This window comes from Chroicocephalus ridibundus, chromosome 1 (assembly GCF_963924245.1).
Source record: "Chroicocephalus ridibundus chromosome 1, bChrRid1.1, whole genome shotgun sequence".
Classification (NCBI taxonomy): domain Eukaryota; kingdom Metazoa; phylum Chordata; class Aves; order Charadriiformes; family Laridae; genus Chroicocephalus; species Chroicocephalus ridibundus.
This window is the reverse complement of record NC_086284.1, coordinates 2,439,705-2,457,793: the sequence shown is the minus strand read 5'-3', so window position 1 is coordinate 2,457,793 and position 18,089 is coordinate 2,439,705. Positions and strand designations below refer to the sequence as shown.

The following is an 18,089-nucleotide window of genomic DNA, read 5'->3' as shown; positions in this document are numbered from 1 at the left end:
TCATACATAATAAAAAATCTATAGGGGAAAGAAGGGCAAAGCAACTGATTGAGATGTAGAGTTGCATTGTCTGTAAGCTGGAGAGTATGTAAGTGCCTAAAGCTTATTGGGTTACCTGCACAGTGATGTTTTCAAGGACAAAAGCTAGAGGCTCTCTAGTCGAGGTCAGACATATGATACAGCCTAGGAAAAAGATGTGGCTTAGGAAACATTGGGAGAAAAGAGGAAAAAAAGAGAAAAGGGGAAAAAAAAAAAAAAAAGAAAAGAGGCAGGATGAAAATAACTTGGTTAGAGTCTAAAAATAAGAGTCTTGAATTTGAAAACATGCAGGTATAGTTCCCATGCTCTCCCCTTGTCATCCTGATTCTTTGCTAGTGAATCTGAGAGGCCTGGAAAAATCAATGGCAGCTGGTTTTCTGTCTGCATTAATGTAACGATGCAATACACCTGAGCTGGGGTGGTTGGAGGTTGCTATTATTTCACAAAAGGTTTCAGTTGTCCAAGGTTATTTTTTCCAATGCACTGAAAAGTGATTATTGTTTCCTTTCTGTCAGTTCTGGATGATCCCTTAGAGCCAGTGAGACTGATGTGCTCTTGCCAGCGTCTTCTGTGGTCATTTGCACCACTCAAGGGGAGGACGAGCAATCAGTGCATACGGGGCCGAGCATCAGAGAATAAAGCTCATCATACTTGCCAGAATGTACTAATTCAGAGTTGAATTTACAGCCTAAAACTGAAGGAACGGAGATTTAGATTGGAGATCAGGAAGAATTTCTTTGCTGTGATAGTGGTGAGCTCCTGGCCCAGGTTGCCCAGAGAAGCTGTGGCTGCCCCATCCCTGGAGGGGTTCAAGGCCAGGCTGGACGGGGCTTGGAGCAGCCTGGGATGGTGGGAGTTGTCCCTGCCCAGGGCAGGGGGTGGAACTGGATGGTCTTTAAGGTCCCTTCCAACCCGAACCATTCTGTGATTCTGTGTGTGTGTGTGAATTTCCTCTGCAGGTCTGGGTTATTGACTATGACAGGCCTGACCTAAAACAGAGTAGTCCTGGGATTCATTTGACCAAATGTAGGCAACTATGGCATAGAAGTCTTCATTTAAACTGTTTAATCTGAGTTGCTATATCTCTTATAGTTTATACGGAACTATTTCTATAGGCATTGCACTATATGTAATACAACACGTGATATCTAGCAGTAAAATATGCCTTGTGACGGAACAGGAGGAAAAGAGCATCTGTAGCTCTTTGCTGGGCTGAGACTTGTCCTGCAAGCTCGGCTTCCTGTGATGCTGTAGGCTGAAGAGATTTTGTATTTGTCTCGTACTTTTCAATCCCCAATTCATTTCTGTTCCTTTTCTTTAGGGTTTGGGTTTTTTTTTTTTGGGGGGGGAGGCGAGGAGTGGTTTGGTGGGGTTTGGTTTTGGTATTGTTCTTGGACTCCTCCTTCTGCCTATGTGTATGTGCAGGAATACCGTCCTGTGGGACTGTTAACGTTTTTTGCGCTTTGGGCCAAGGAGAGGCTTTACAGATCCAGGGATTATTAGTGCCAGGGGGAGTCTTTTAGCTATCTGCTTTACTACTTTATCACCTGTCCAGCAACAACTAATATATAATTCCTGCATTTTTCATAAGTGGAATCATTGTGGAATAGCTCTGAAAGCCAGTGACTGCCTCAATTTTATTTTGGTGTGTATATATACGTATACAAATATATGTATATATACACACAAAGCCATAACAAGTACATTATATTACTTATTTAAGGTGCTGTGTAATGGTAATTGCTTTCCGAGTATTTAGTTTTGCACTGGTTTTGACATCTTTTTACAGGAGAGCCCTTCACACAGTGACATTTTAGCATGAGCTGATAAGAGAAATTTTGAATGATAAATCAAGACTCCATACTCTTTTTCTCCTCTATGATATACATGACGTACCAGAAGAAATCATAATTTATAATTATAGGGGAGCTGCCACTCATTTTTCTCTCCAGGGAGCTGGATACATTACCAGACTTTACCTCTTAGTGATTCAATAGAGTTTGAAAGCTATTTGTCATTAGATTTCAGAGCTGCTGCCAATGTGTGGATGTGTTGCCTCGTTGATTTTTAAACGGTAAAGTCAGGCTTGAAGAGGGAGTTTTGGAGGGTAGCCCTGCAGCTAGAGGAGGGCTAGTGAAAGAGGCAGCACAAAGAAATGGGGGTGGCCCTGTGTTTCTCCACTGATCTGTGCAAGGACCAAATCCCATGAGCTGGTGAGCTGGTGACCTCGGTGGGGATCAATGACAACTAGATGCTCAGTATTCTGTAGCGCTAAAATATCATTGCAACCCTTTCTACAACTGAAAACCACGTTTTGTCCATTTGGCAGTGTGTATTTATTGTCTGATTACAGCTGTTGTTCTCGACCATGGACGGAGCCAGTTGGGTAGGAAACAAACGTAATTCTATAAAGGTGGTGTGATATTGTGTCGAGGTGATGTCGGGAACAGTAGGACCTCGGCATAAGAGGCTGCAACATACTTCAGCTGTGGTTTAACAGTCACTAAATAGTTGTTATTATGTATTGTTGTTGTTGTGATGTATTGTATGGGTTCACATCCACCAAAAAGATTTATCCAGGCTCTGCCTAAGGTGAGAGCAGGGCACAGCTGCTCTGCTGGGCAGGGGGTCTGAGGCGAGAGGACATAACTGCCAGTCCTCTACCAACCAAGTGGTGTGATCTGTGCACTATGTGTACCCATGGGAATTGCTCCCCTGTCATCAAAAACTACTATTTTGCACTAGAACAACCAACAGAATTAGAGTTACACTCGATTTTTGTTACATTTAGATGTACAGATTTCGATTTAAATTTCTACATATGCTGGGCTTCTGATCACAAGAATTTTTACTTGCCTCATTGTCCTTCCTATTGTCCAAATAAACGAAACAAATTAAGTTTCCCGTAGTACCACGCTGAGCAGCCTATGTCTAAGGTTCCCTCCCCGTGGAAACACTCACGTTAGTTAAAGAGAATCAGCAAAAAGCATGAAACCAATGTGCATAAGTCAGTTGTATTAACTTCCTAGGCAGATGCTCTAATTCAGTAGCAAAGAGATTTAATTTGCTGTAGCACTGATTTTACACCTCCGGTTCTTTGCACTTTTGCTTTGCTGAGTCTCTGCACATAGAAAAGCTCCTACCTCGAAAGCCCCACACAACAGCAACCTCCCACGTCACGAATGCCAAACTTCAGTATTTTCTATGGCGTGTGTCTATCTGCTGGACGTGGGGCTGTGGGGCCGAAAGGAATTGAGTCTTCGGTGTCAGCCAACAAGGATTTGGTCCTAAAACGCTAAAATAGTCACAGTAATCTTTATGATGTCTTTAAGACGCAGCCACAAAACTGCTCTCAGACTGGACATCCCTCTAAGATTTCCATTTTCAGGTAGTTAAGTACATCTGACTACGAAATGTTATGCAACTTGTATCTCTGCTATTGCCATCTGAAGGTGTGTGATGGTGCCAGCCTGATATTTGTCTTCTCAAATAGACAACATTCTCCCCACAAATACATGTAACCACGCTCTCCTTTCAGAATAAAATGGGGGAAAAAGTACGTAAACCCCGATGTTTCACAAACATTTAAGGGCAAGGAACAAGAGGTTTTCCTGGCACAGAAGTCCCTGTGGGCAAAAAGCCAACTTAAATTTGTTATTCTGCTCAGCTTGGCAGAAGGGCATGTTTATCCACTCAAGTGAGTTTTATGGTTAATGGTTTCCTATAAATTGTCTACCTTTTTAAACATCCCTTAAGACTTTAATCCTTAGATGATAAAACTTTTTAACATGGCATAATCATGTAAGTTTTGTCTAAACTAAGTTACCCGACCACACTTAGTAATCTAATTGGAAAAAATAAATATGGAATAAAATTGATATGTAGGTGTATGTATAAACTTCTTCCTGTTCTCTTGCAATGATGGGAAACTTTTACGCTGAAGGATAAAAGCCCTTCACTTTTAAACAGAATAAGATTGTTCTACAATTTTATGAGAATTCACTTCCTAATGGCATTAGGTCTACTCTTTTTATAAAATATTGACCAGGTGCTGAGCTGCTCTCTATAAGCAAGTCACTGAAGGTGGAGAGCTGAATGAGAACACATTCTCTCCTACTGCGAAATACACGTTATGTTGCAAAAATACCACTTCAGGAATGCTCAAAAATAATTTTGAGAATGGGAATCTATTGATAAGGTCAGACCTCACACAAGCAAGACTAAGCAGTGCAGAGGATGGAAGCATTAAAAAACTATGGACAGAGTCTGCATATTTGGACTATAAATAGTAATACATATTTTCACTTCTCTTTCACTCGATGGGCAGGCAAAACAAATATAATGTGGATTATACTTGGATGACCTGGAAATGGCAAAGCAAGACAGGAAGAAACACGTTAACAAATGTGTAAAATATAGCAAGGTCTTTCAAGTGTCCAATTTACGTTACATTGTTCTATTTGATAACTCTCCTTGCTGCAGTTCTCATGCTGGATTTGAAAATAACTTTCATTCCGCAGAACACCTCAGTGACAAATCTGTGCAAATTAGGCTACTGTAACCATTTTATTTGATTCTTGATGCCAGATTGCAATTTGCATCTATATTCTACATCAGTGACGAACACTGTTATTGAAGATTAAAGCATGTCTCACTTGATATTTTACATCTCCGCTGTGAAGACCGATCAGTGCTTTTAGAAAGGCACTGACAAAATTCCCAGTGGTCCATTAACCCCCAACAATGGAGGATCACAGGTCATGTCTGGTTGAGTTATGCTTGATTTCTTCTTGTTTGCAGGGCACACGAAGAACTGAGTCTCATTTTGAAAAATCCCAGAGGCCCATTTTCAACAGTTACATGTGCCCAGAAATGCAAAAGCACATAGACGTAGCAGTGCAGTGACTGTTGCATCCCAGTAATAAGTTCCTCAGGAGGAGAACAGCATCCCAAAGAACAGAAGTCTTGAACTTGCTAGTGAGGAAACACTAAAGGCTGAGGTATATTTTTGGTGTACCTCTCCGCTTCTTTAGCTTTACATGGGAAGAAGAAAATGAATCCTGGCCATTGTTGAAAAAAGGGCCATGAGGTGTCTACTACCAAGAAAGGTTTCAAGAGAAAACAAGTATACAAGGTATACTCCAACTGTCCCACATCCCAGATGGTCTTAGACCATTTCCCTGTACACAGCAGTGCTTCTGCAGGCAGCTACACTTGGAGAGCGGGTGGAAAGCTGGAGGTGAAATCCCCACCAGTTGTGTTAGGCAGTGCTGTCTCCTGTGGGGCTCAGAGCTTTTCGGCTCCCAAGTCCTGTTTGAATGATGGATGTAGGTGTCTTTGAACATTTCTTGAAATCTCATTGAGTTTCGGTCACCCCCAAGCACTTTCGAAAATGGGACTTGAGCCATGAAGTAGTTTTGGAAATTGTATCTGTGCTTTCCTCATTTTCTAAGAGATGGATCAACGATGCCAAAAGAAATTATATTCAATACTTTTGATCTTCATCATTTTAGTTCCCTTTTTAGCTCTGTCTATGGCAAAATCGTACCAGTAGCTCAGATGAGAAATTGTGGGAACATCTTCATTGACTGCAGTCCTGCACCTTTAGCACCTCAACAAAGACTAAATCTTTGGAGAACCAAGCTAAATTCTAACAGAGTTCTCCAGAGCATGTGAAAACCAAGGCTTTTCAGACATTCAGATATTGGGTTGATTCCATCAGGAAAAAAAAGAGGTATATTCCTGACACCAGAGCAACCCACTGCCACATTTCAAGTCCCAAACCCAAGACATGAAGGCAGTAGAGCACCTGAGAGGAAGTATATTGTAAATTGGGCAAAACCATTTATTTTGTCCTAGCTTTTCTCCGCCAGCTAACCCATTTAATTGACACTTTTGGCAGCAACAGTAACGTAATCACCCCGAGACACATGAAATTTCAACTTGGAAGTTTACAGTTCAGCTAAATTAGAAGTAACGGAGAACAGTTTTATTGTGGAAGGTGTCAGGAAAATTGTAACGGAGGCAACGCTGCGCGCTACCCTTAATACAGCCCCAGATTATGAAATGTTTGTAGTGTTCAGCAGGCATGCCGAGCATGTATGAACGCTGTTGGTATGTTTGCCTGGAGGATTAATGGCACTTAATGACATTATTTATATACTTCTCAAAGCAATGCAGAACGTTTCTGCAGCTCCTCGTCTGTCTGCTGTGCCTGTGGAAAGCAGCGATGCCTCCACGGCTGCTAATGCAATTATGATGAATTTCGTAAATAAGGTCCACTCTTCAGGGTTAATTTCCACATTTCTTTACGCGGTGAATAAGAAATGAAGTTAAAAGCAGATGTTTTAGGAAGTTAGGCAGGACTGGAATGAGTTTAAATGTTAACACAGATTAATAAGTAGAATACTGTGTTCATCTGAGCTAATTATTTTCTCAGAAGGCATCCATCCTATTTAGGCAATTACACAGCCTCAAGTCTTCATTTCTTTCTGGTACTATCAAGGGACTTCATCTGCTAGTTTAAATTTAAGACTGTTCATGTGTTTTTAATAACATAGATTTAATTTGAAAGCTGCATTTGAGCTGTTTCCATGTGAATATTCCACACTTACAGAGAAATGCATTTGTTCTAAATTTAAACTGTAACTATAGTAACCAGCATTCACTGTGTTTCAGTAGGAAATATATAAGCCCACTCAGACAGAAGGAACGTGTTGTGTTAATTACCATTCTATCAAAAGACTAGAGTTTGTATTTTTAAAAAAATAATTATCAGAAATTAAGTATTCTTACTATCCAGACTTAGAAACCAAGAGATTTGCAGGAATGTATTCTAACGTTATTTGTGGGAAACTGTGAAAGTTAGAAAAAGGGTCATATCTGGTCCAGTTTGGAAGGTATAATAAATCTCACTTTTTTCCCAGCTGTTTATTGTCTAATAAAAATACAATATCAAGCTCTTATAAGCTAGCTTTGCAGGACTCAACTTGGATTTCCTAGAGCAATTCTTAATCTTGGAGAAATAGAGTTACTGTTTCAATTATAGGTAGATGATCAGATTTTTTTGCTGATGATAGATTTTTTGTAGATGATAGATTCCGTAGATGATTTTGCAAAGGTAGTAAATGTCACATTTACAGTAATGACCATATTAGTCAAGGTAAGTTAGGACATGAATAGCTTCTTCCTTTCTTTAGATTTCTCTCTCTACACCTGTTTTCTTGGGGGCTGATTTTGTTTAGGGGAGAGCTCAGCCCACTCTTACATGTTATTTTTTTTTTAATTCTTGGAATTATTAATTAAGGATACTGTGTTAAAAGTTTAAATATGCAACATATGTAAATCTTGTAGTAATGGTGAACTTTTCAAATACACTAGGAGTATATAGTTTTCACACAGGTAAAATATTTCAGTATGCTAATGGATTTTAAGTTTTACCAACATGTTTTTAAAATGATGCTCGTTCACTGAATAATGGAAATCCAGGATATTGATCTGTAATACTTTGGGACAGAAAAGGAACACTGAACTATCCAGTCTGATGTCCTTTGTAAATGCCTTGCGTGTCTCTCTTTTTTGCTTTAGACTGACCACTGTAGCTTGTGTTTGTCCAGTCTTGATTCTAAGACATGAATGGATCAAAATACCACGCATTCCTCTTATTTTATATCCGATATTATTTTGGTGGCTAAACATATTAAGCATTAAAAATTAAAACGGACCGTGTTTTCTTTAAAATTAATTTGTCTGGAATCAGCTCATTGCCAAGGATTTTTATACATGTTTCTCTCCAAAAGAGAATTTTTTAGATCCCAGTATTTCGTCACTCTGAAGGCATCGCATATACAGTACAACAGCTACTCTCTCAAGCTGTGTTTGTTGAAACTCTGGGTATCAAGACCACATAACTTTTGAGGCCTTTCATTGGAGCATTTCAACTTTCTTTAAATATACAAATACCAGAACTGTACAGACTAAGCCAAGTTTTGGGTCATATCACTCCGCAGTTGGAGCTCTCAGGTCCCAGGAGGTGGGCTCATGGGGGCTGTGTGCTCTGGTTTTTCAGCTCAGGTCAGGATTGAGCTGGCAAAGCAAATGCCCTTTTTGGCCTCAATTTCTGCACTTTGGTTCATCTTTGTGGGACAGGCGTGGTGAATGCATACTATATTTATTTGCATTAAACTGATCTTGAAGATAAGTTCACCCAAAGCATCCACCTACTCATGGGTGGTCAGTTCATGGGGCCACGCTAAAACTAGACCAAAGAAAACCCCCTGAAATTTATAATTCATGTCTTCTCCTATTTGGCCAAGCTATTTGCTAATATGAACGTGCCCATCTTTGTTTTCAGAATTCACCCAATAGCAATGAGGTCTTCACTGAAATGAGTCAGAAAAACAAATTCTTTCCACTCTGTCTGCTTGCAGATGCTTGTGGAGGGCATGCTTTAAATAAGACCCACCCACTCAATTCACAGCGTTTTAGAGTGGCTGAAAATAGCTCTTCTGCCCCTGAGCATTTGTGCATTTCCTCAGAAACGCTCTTTTGGGCAACACTCTGTAGTTTGAAGTAATCAAAGCCTCAAGAAAATTTCTCTGCACTTGAATATCGCGATATATAGTAACAGGGAGTGCTGTTCTGCCGGTGTAGGACAGCCAGAGCTCCTCAGATCCAGTCCTGTGTTTGCCAGAAAATTGCCGCTCGGCTGAGGAAGTCACCCGACATCGCTCTCTTTCCAATTTATAAAATGTGCTTTAAATGCTCACTTTATGCATAGTAAGCCACCCGTGGTCTTGGGAGATCAGATATCAAACACATCGTACCAAACGCGGCTATCATCAACGTGTGATTCTTTGTGTTTTCCCCAGAGTTGAAAGGAAGGAGCGTGCACGTTTGAAGACGGTGAAGTTCAACGCAAAACCTGGTGTAATTGATGCAAAAGGGGTACGTAAATAGTGAAACCTTTTGAAATTGCACTTTGTGGAATTGTTTTATGTGTTTCAGAGTAGAGAAAATTTTAGCAACATAAGGAATGTTTAGATTGTTGCAACCAAGACCTGGAGTATAGTGAAAAATAGACAGGAGTATAGTATGATATAATCTTCTAAATAATTAAATATTCTTTTTATAATAATACTGACTGACAGTGCATCCTAATTGGAAGATACTAAGAAAATAAAAAGCATTCTGTGATAGCTGCCATTGTAATTAAATGATGGATAGAGAAGAAAAGATGTTAAGAAACAATGCAGATAATTGTTTAATGAAATAGGACAAGAAGTGAGAATTCCCTGGCTTCAAAAGCCGTTAAATCTCAAACAAAAGGTTGAATGTTAAAGAATCCTGGCTGCAAAATTTAGGTTTGGGATGTTCTGCTCCGACCGTTGTGACAGACATTGAGCACAGGTGTGTTCCACAGCAGGCGCGATGGACCAGCCAACACAAAACACGCAAGTTCCCTTCCACCAGCGCTATCTGGACCAAACAACCTTCCCGCTGTTACCGCTCCGCAGCATCACTTTGTTGCGCCCAACACTCAACAGTTCTCACTGTCCCCATGTCTAATAGCCTGTACGTTGCCGTCTGGCTGGCAAGAGTTATAGCAGGAGAAATCCCCACAGTCCTGTCTGTTGAGGTGTATTTTTCTGCTGAAGCATAGCTTGCATTTGCAGCAGTAGTGAATCCTCGACGTTACATTTGCATTACGTTATTTTTGAAAATAGTCCAGTTGGCATACCTGAGATTCATTTAAACTGAGGGCTTCTGCGAGCAAACCGAGAGACAGAGCTTCAGAAACCATCAGCAAAGAAGTCCTGTTTGGCTGCAGAAAACGCAGGACGGGGCCAAAACCAGGTGGCGAGAGGACACAGTCGTAGGTAGGTGCTAGCAAGGGACAAAACCAAGTGGTTCAGCAGGTCCATTCCAGACCTGCTGTTCCTGTGATCCTCTGCCTAGTTTGAAATTCTCATTCTTAATCTCTTCCTGCTTCACTTCCCTTTGTAATGGTAACAATAATTCTTCCTTTACCCCAGTTTATTCTGGTTTTTCACTTAAACAGGTTAGCTGGGTAAGAAGTTCCTCTTGCTATGAACATGCCGTTCTTGGCGCAGTGGGTCCTAAGCCTCTACATGTCAGCAAAATGATATTTCAGACTTGCAAATACTTCCCTGTTACTGCTCTGTAAAACAGTTCCTGAGTTCAGTGCAAATGCAGAATAATTGCACTGGCTGAAACCAGGTTTCCAGATTTATAAGGTACTTGGAATCAGAGTTCAGCCTCTGCCCATTATTTGTACACGCAGATAACTTGGTATAAAATGTATAACAAACTGCACTGTGAGAGGACTTCTTCATCTCATTGCATTTCTTCAGGAGTCAAAACACCATTTTTTAGTTTGAAATGACCACGCTCTGCAACTCTGTAAATTAATGTTGCCGTTTATTTTGGGAGATAATAAGCTTTGTATTGCCAATGAAATCACTTGTTAAATGTCTATTTCCTGTATGTATCGAAGCCTCAGGGGAATAATTCATTCATATTACTAACGGTCCTCATTCAAGTGAGTCTGTCAAGAATTTAATTACCTCTTGATTCCCCAAATTGTTTTTCCATTTTTGTCATCAGTGTCACATTAATCTTCCATCCACTCATACCGATGTCTGTTTCAGTGTTTAGGAAATTGCGTAATTACAGACCAAGACCGTTGTACCCTTTGGGAGCACAATTTCCAGTGTTAGTATTTCCTAAAATTTGCTTTTCTCTGAAAAAAAAAAAAAAAAATCACACAATTTCAAGGCTTTGGGGGGAAAGATAACGTAGGCTTTTGTTTGAAAGAGCGTAAAGGGAAGAAGGGTTCACTGCTAAATTAAGGAATAACACGTAATGAGGTGTGAGTACGCATCTATGCATGTCCATTTTAGGGATCAGCAGTTCCATTTAGTCTTTCAGTGTTCGAAAAAAAGTGGTGTGAGCTGCCTAAGAGTGCTGGCTTCACTTTTTATATCTGGAAGAAATTCAGTCCAAACAGGTCTGCCGGGAGCACTCTTCTGTTGGAAAGAAAGCTAAAATTCAGACAGGAATGGGCTTTAATGGTCTCTGTTACACCTTTGGCCTCACACATTCATGAACACGGGGGCAAGTGGTACCGTCTTAATTTACTCTAAAGATTAAATTAGAAGAGCTTTTCATGTGATACTTCTAAATTTGGACAGGAGATGTGCATGGAAACATTTTTTAACAAAATGTAACTGAATACAGAGAATGCTTGGGGTTTTTTGCACAGGTAAAAAGTTTGTCCTGTTTTGATTTTGCCTGAAGCATCTTGCTGGCCCCAATTCCTTTCTTTCCCTGTAGAAGCAATGTTTAAGAGCTAATAAGCCATAGTAAATGTTTTATGAGATATTGCCAAAATTTCTTTGAGATAATTTCTCTCTATTGATTTTAAAATATGAACCGTCTAGTTGTTCTACAAGTTTTAAAAGTCCTGTGCATTTTCATCTGTTCATGCCTCATTTTTCATCCCAAATCCAGAGATAAGATACAAAGAAGGTATCACAGAGGGTGTGATATTGTAGCTGATCGGCTTCTTGTGTCTCTCTAAAATGTTGTTTAAGAACACACAGCAATAGTTGACAAACCTGGTAGCAGGGGTAGCTAAAGAGTAATCTTTTCAAAGGACCAAAAGTTCCTCTTTTCCAAGTCAAACTTGGGTGCGTTACCTCACCTAGAAAATGAATTCAGCATTCTTTAAAAATGTGATTTAGGATATTTAAATCACTTTTCATTCATTTCATTGGACTCCTGCAATCTATAGCTTGAGAAATAAAAGTCTACAAAATCAGGATGGATACAAAACCAGGGAATGTGAAACACAATTAGGGAGCTCCAGCGAAATCTTCCTTCTGGTCTCAAGTTCAAATCAGGCAATGGATAGTACCTTTCTGTACAATGTATAATTAAATTCTGATGCTCATTATTACAGGATGTTGCATAAAAAATAAATAAGTTTAAAAGGAATTAGATAAGTTAACAAGCAATGGATCTGATGACAACTTTTAATACTCTGGTCATGTGGCTCAGGACATACTAATTGTTGATTTCAAGGAGAGAGGTTATAAAAGGGCAGGGATCGTGTTTCTTCTACTTTTCTTCTACTTTCAAACATCTGTTATTGGACAACTTCAGAAAAAGCTACTGGGCTAACTGGATCTCTGTTTTAACCCAATAGGGCTACTTTTCTTTCACGTTCTGTTTATTTTGACCAAAAGAAACTTATTTGTTCGGGTTCAGAGACATCATCAGAATCCTAGGTCCTATTAACATTTTTAAAGATATCAAACCAGTTAGAGATGTCAACACCTGTGTAATAAGGACAAGTACACAAATACTGGTAGAAACAGCTTAATTTCACCAAGAAAAGACTGTGTTTCTGTTGAGTTGACCAAGTTCATTCATATAATTGTAGTAATGACCTCCACCAGCTTTTCTAATTGTTACTGAAGGTGGCTGGAGTATCAAAGCAACCAGTCCACCCCTCTGGTTCCCTACAGATGCTCTGTGCTACTGCAGGTTTTGCAGGACACTGGCCACCTTAAAGTTTCAAACATAAAAAAGATAAATGAAGATAAGCATTTGCTGTCTCAGTCTCCAGGGCCCACTGGTCTATGGATAATCAGTGGAAAACAGAACAGCCCGAAGGTTTATGTCTGATGTTTATGCTGGAGGAAGCTGTTACATGAGCGCAAACTTTATTTAAAAAGTATGGTTTGTGCTTTGTTGAACTCAAGATCATATGGCAAGTATCTTCTGATGTTAACCTTTGCACCAAAAGGAGGAGAACGTGTTAGTTAGCTGTGTTTGCCGAAGCGGCGTACTGAACTCTTGGTAATTCCCCCTTCCATAGGCTTCAGGCTGAACAAGAATATCCTTTCCTTTTCCGGTCCTAAAACCCACACTGGTTGAAGGCTTTTCAGTGTTTTTACTGAATCAGAAATACTGTCAAACAGTGACGGGAATATTACAAAGGCAAAAGAGCCAAGCCAGTAATCTGCTTTTCTCTCAACCGTTGTAATTGCAACCAGGCTTTTGGGAGACAGAAATAGCATCTCTTTTGCTTTTCTCCCTGTCAGATCATATACTCTTTCCTGACTGTCTCTTGAAAATATTTTTATAGTGGAAACGCTAGCTCTTGGATAGACCTTTATCAACATCTCACCTTTTTTCTAATATTCCTGGATGTTGCCTGTTCCCAGAGAAGCGTTGCACTATCATGAAGTACAGTGTTTAGGTAAAACTTAATTTCATACAGAGAACTGGGTTTTTATACCATATGCCTTTTCATTTCAGACCTTATTCGGACACTGACTCCAGAACATCGTCTCTTGGACAAATACCCAATTTCAGTTCCCAGTGAAATAAATATCATGCCTCTCAATTTTTAAAGCCTGTGTCAGGCTGCATGGGGGGTGTTCAGTCCGTGATTACTGGGAAGCGTTGCCAGATGGATGCCTGCCCTAGTGAGGCTGCTCAGAGGGGTGCCAAAGGGGGACGAGGTACCTGCCGAGAAAAGGGACTGCCCCATCCCTCCCAAATCTCTCCCAGCAGCTCTGCTGCTCATCAGCAGCGCAGGTCCTGGGCTATGACCCACACCATATTCCTCCATCGCTATCCATTAGGTTTTTCCTGTTCAGTTAGCTCGTCATCCGCAGTTCTTTTCATATTCCAGTCAGATCACCTACATCGCGTCAGCCTGCCCCTTCAAAGGCCTCGGAATGTATTTATTATGACAGTCGGAAGCTTGATAGCATTTAATAATATTTCTTATGAGCAGATTCTGCTTACGGATCCCACAGCCCTGCCTGCAATGTAAGGTCATCCACTTGCTTTATTGTCGTTTTAGCAACGCTGCACTGAGGCATGAAAGGAGAAAGCTAAACTTGACTGAGGTAGCAAATTCTGTATTGTGGTGTAAACAAAACCCTCTGCGTACTCAATGCACCTCTCCTCCAAATGTCAAAATCCAGTGAGTGTCAGAATATCAGGACTTGCTACATAGGACACATTGTGACAGCTTATTAAGTATTTTTTGGGAAAAAAAAAACACCAAAAAACAAAACACAACAACCCACGTATTTCCAAATAATTTATGCTGTAGAAAATCGTGGCCTTTTCAGCCCTAGTCATCAAATCAGAGAAAATCTGGTCCATAGGGAACATGAGGTGGTCAGAGTCCAACCCCTGCCCCGAGGGCGTCTTCTGTACCTTCCTCCTGTCTCGGAAATTTTCTGATCTCTACTTAAGGACCTGTCACAACAGAAATTTCACATTCCTCCCAAACAGCCGACGCCAGTGCTTCACTCTCCTCATCATTAAGAATGGCTGAGCTGCTGCAGTTATTTCTTCTTCTATCGGTGTATGTGGAGACTGGGTTATTTGTCTTCATCTTCACCAATCTCAACTGAATCCCTGCTTCTCAGAAATTAGAAAGTATAAAGATGCATTAGACTGTTTGTCCTCTCTCTCTCTGCCTATGGAAGATTGTTTCTGACATCAGTGCTCTACTAGGCTTAAGTTTTCTAGGTTTTCTCCCACTTTTAGGGAGAAACCGCTTTGCAGTCTATAATCAGAAAGTTTTTCACATATTCAGTATATTTTGATATTTTGACCAACTAATTGACTACTAATTGATGAGTTGACCAACTATTTTGACTAACACGTTGGTGTGTATTTGTCCACGTGTCTGTGTATGAAAAGGGAAATGGAGGGGCCTCTGCCCTTTTTTTCCCCCCTCTAACTTTGGTGATTAGAAAATAGCAACAGACACCGAGTAAAAGATAATGGAAGTGTCAAACACCAGAACGTGTGGGATCACAGGTGGAGTGATTTGTGAAGAAGAAGAGAGGTTGAACATAAATTAAGCAGCGTGCACCTACCCGCAAGGATGATATGGAGGAGGGTTAGTGAAGGTGGTGTAGGCACTGACACACAATTAAATATTCTTTATTCTTGGTCTCAGCCAGATTTATCCCTCCTTACTGATCTAGCCTGGCTTTTCTCTTTTCTCACAGTCTTTCTAATTCCTGTTGCTATTTAGTGGGAATGGCTGGCTGTGGGTTATTCTCCAAAGTCTGAGCACTCTTATTGGAGTAAGTGCTCAGCTCAGCTATAAATTGGCCTCCAACTGGTATTCCAGCCATTGCTTAGAAAAATGATAACTTGTGTAGCTGTAATCTTCGGGACCTGGAGGTACATATGCCTGGGAGCAGTGTGCCTAGAAGCAATCTGCCTGCGTGGACTTGCCTGCATAATCCAGCCCTTTTATATTTTTTCTAGCCTGCCACTACTGCATTTTTTAAGCAGCAGCCAGTGAATAATGCAGCTGCAATGTTGTTGTTCTATTCCTATACTTACTGCTGTTTTTAAAGACGTTGTGTCCGAGAGGGTAGATAGAGCTGCAGTCAGCTCTCGGTTGCCCAGGACAGCAGCTGGAGGACAATAACCTGGATGCAGGACTGACGGCGTCAGGGAGGAGCAGGAGAGGGCTGCTCCACTGGCACCCAAGGGTGACACCACCCTCACGACGAGAGGTGTAGTCCAGGGCGGTCCCGGGGCACAAACAGCCAGTCTGGTGGCAGCAACCAAGGTTGGTCCACAGTCCTGTGGTGCCCAGAAAGTCCGTAGTGATGAGTCAGGACCAAAATCAAGCCAGGAATCCCGTCAGTAAGGTGAGGTGGGGCAGGCAAGAGGCAAGGCAGGGCACAGGCATAGCCCTGGCAAGGACCAGGGGCTGCGGGAGTCTATTGAACCTACTTGTCCTGCAGACACACGTCCCACCGATGTGATCCCACACGAGATCATGAAGAACCAGGACTGAGTTGCTGCTTGCTTTGCTCTGTGACTGTCAAAGCGCTTTAGTTTGGTCCAAAATTTTCTAGCTTGCCTTTCTTATGGCTATTCACACAGCATTTGCTAAAATTAGGCTGAAAAAGATAAGGTTAGGCTTAACATAAGGCTTATACTACTAATTTGACCAGTAGAAATAAATTTGACTAATTTTGACCAGTAGAAATAACATTTCAGTCTTTGCTGTGCAATTAAATTTTAGTTTAAAAATCTTACTCCATTCTTTGGTGCTACTTCCACTTGCAATATCGATTGAATTGAGTATTCTCTTTTACTTGCAACACATTGTGTTTCTAATGTGTTGAAGACAAAGAGCCTTCCCATTAAATGCAGTAGAAGTTGACCTGAGCTCTAGTATCTGTGTTTTGCTAAGGACTGTTATATTGGTTTAGTCATATTGAAAATAGCAGAAAAGACCTAAGGTAAAAAGCTAGGATATGAATTCAGTCCCCCAGCTTAGAGACATTTGAAGTGAAATTTTGGTTTAGGCAGGCCCTAAAAAGAAAAAAGAAAGAATATTTCCACTCTGATATGATCTGATTCCTAACAACATTTTAGCATTCCTAGTAACATTTAGCATCCAGAATGGTTCACAGTGTGGCCTCAGCTGTATAAACAAAATGACTCTTCAATAACACTCCAACATTGCAACACTCCAATATTGCCATTTGCTCACAACAAAAATGTTTTATTGTCTCAGTGCCAGACAATTATCGGACACCCACTGATTAAAAATAATTAATAATAAATCCTAGCTAAAATATGCTTTCACAAGGCATTTATTTATAAACTTCTGGAAAATGTCTAAGGAGCACATGCAGAGATGAGTTGTAATGTTCTAGCTTGGCTTTTACCTGTCATAAAAATATTTCACCTGCACAATGGGAAAGCCTGAAATATGGCTTCCTGCCAAAATATTTACACACAATGGTGGGACAATTCTGTAACTGTTGAAAAACATTAGCTGGTTGTTTTTAAAATTAATTTGCTGGCTCCTAAATGAATATTTCTTCACCGCAAAAGTCCCAAAGTGAAGAGCCCTTCCTTTCTTCATGGTCAAGAGCACCAACCTGCCACTGTTGTCTAAAAGAGATGTGACGAATCATGCGCTGGCTGTAAAGGGACCCTGGGGTCACTACCTCTGTCCCAGGCACCTGCGGGGTAATTGTTTAAAGCTAGATGCCGTGGATCCCATTTCTGTGACCCTTAACTGGGCCCACCTTCTGAAAAACATAGCAGCCATTTCAAGACAGGGTGAGACAGGTGCTTCGGTGCTTCACAAGGCTATGGCACGACAAGGATTTGCAGTCCTTATCTGCTTTGTCTTGATTGGGCACAATAATCTAAACTTCAAGAACCCCAGGGCCTTATTCAAACTGTGCAGTTTAAAAGCCTAACGTAGACATCTCAGCCAATTCTTTTGGAATAATCTTTGCGATAGTAGTTGCAGTCAATAAACTAGCCACTTGTAACAGGTATTCTGGAGATACTCTTGCATGACCACTTTGCCAAGTGCAGCATATAAAAGCCTGGGTAGGTTAGGTTAGGTTAGGCTAGGTTAGGTTAGGTTCGGTTAGGCTAGGTTAGGTTAGGCAAAGCTATCTAGAAATGCACAGGGGCAAGCCCTCTGCTCAGCCCAGCGTAAAGCTGCTGAGGTGGTAACACAAATTACGCTGTTGCTGTGGAGGTAGTGCAGGCTCCCAAACTTCTTTGCTTGTATACCTACAGGTGGAAAAATTACAGACAAGAAAACCCCCTTCTACTCAGAACTGAGCTTTTTATGGAAAATCATTCCGCACGTCATTTATTTGCAAGAGTTGTGAATCAGTATTTTACTGTACACTCCCCCGTCTCAGAATGATTGAAATTTGCTTTGCTGTAACCAGAGAATAAGAACATTTTTTCATGTGTGCAACTTAAAATAACCTTTGGAAATCATTCATGTCATAAAATTTCTGGGTTTACATCTCCATTGCTAATTGACATAAAATCTTTTACAAAACAATTGTTTCTGCAATATTGGAATTTAGTTGTTATCTTTAGCAATCATTCAAGAATGCTCCTCTATGATAAAGTGGAAATTAACGGCAAGAATAAATAAGTAGTGTGAAATCATCTTGCACAATTCCTCACCAGCTCAATCTTAT

At 40.6% G+C, this 18,089-nt stretch overlaps 1 protein-coding gene across 26 annotated transcripts in view; it reads left to right on the top strand.

Annotated features, from left to right (window-relative positions):
* DLG2 (discs large MAGUK scaffold protein 2) overlaps window positions 1–18,089 on the top strand; it is a 1,060,606-nt gene that overhangs the window by 1,003,284 nt on the left and 39,233 nt on the right. For all 26 annotated transcript variants that reach the window (XM_063325909.1, XM_063325871.1, XM_063325941.1 and 23 more), the window contains one exon: window positions 8,910–8,985. In XM_063325909.1, coding sequence (XP_063181979.1) covers window positions 8,910–8,985 — 76 coding nt within the window. The remainder of the gene's footprint in view (window positions 1–8,909; window positions 8,986–18,089) is intronic.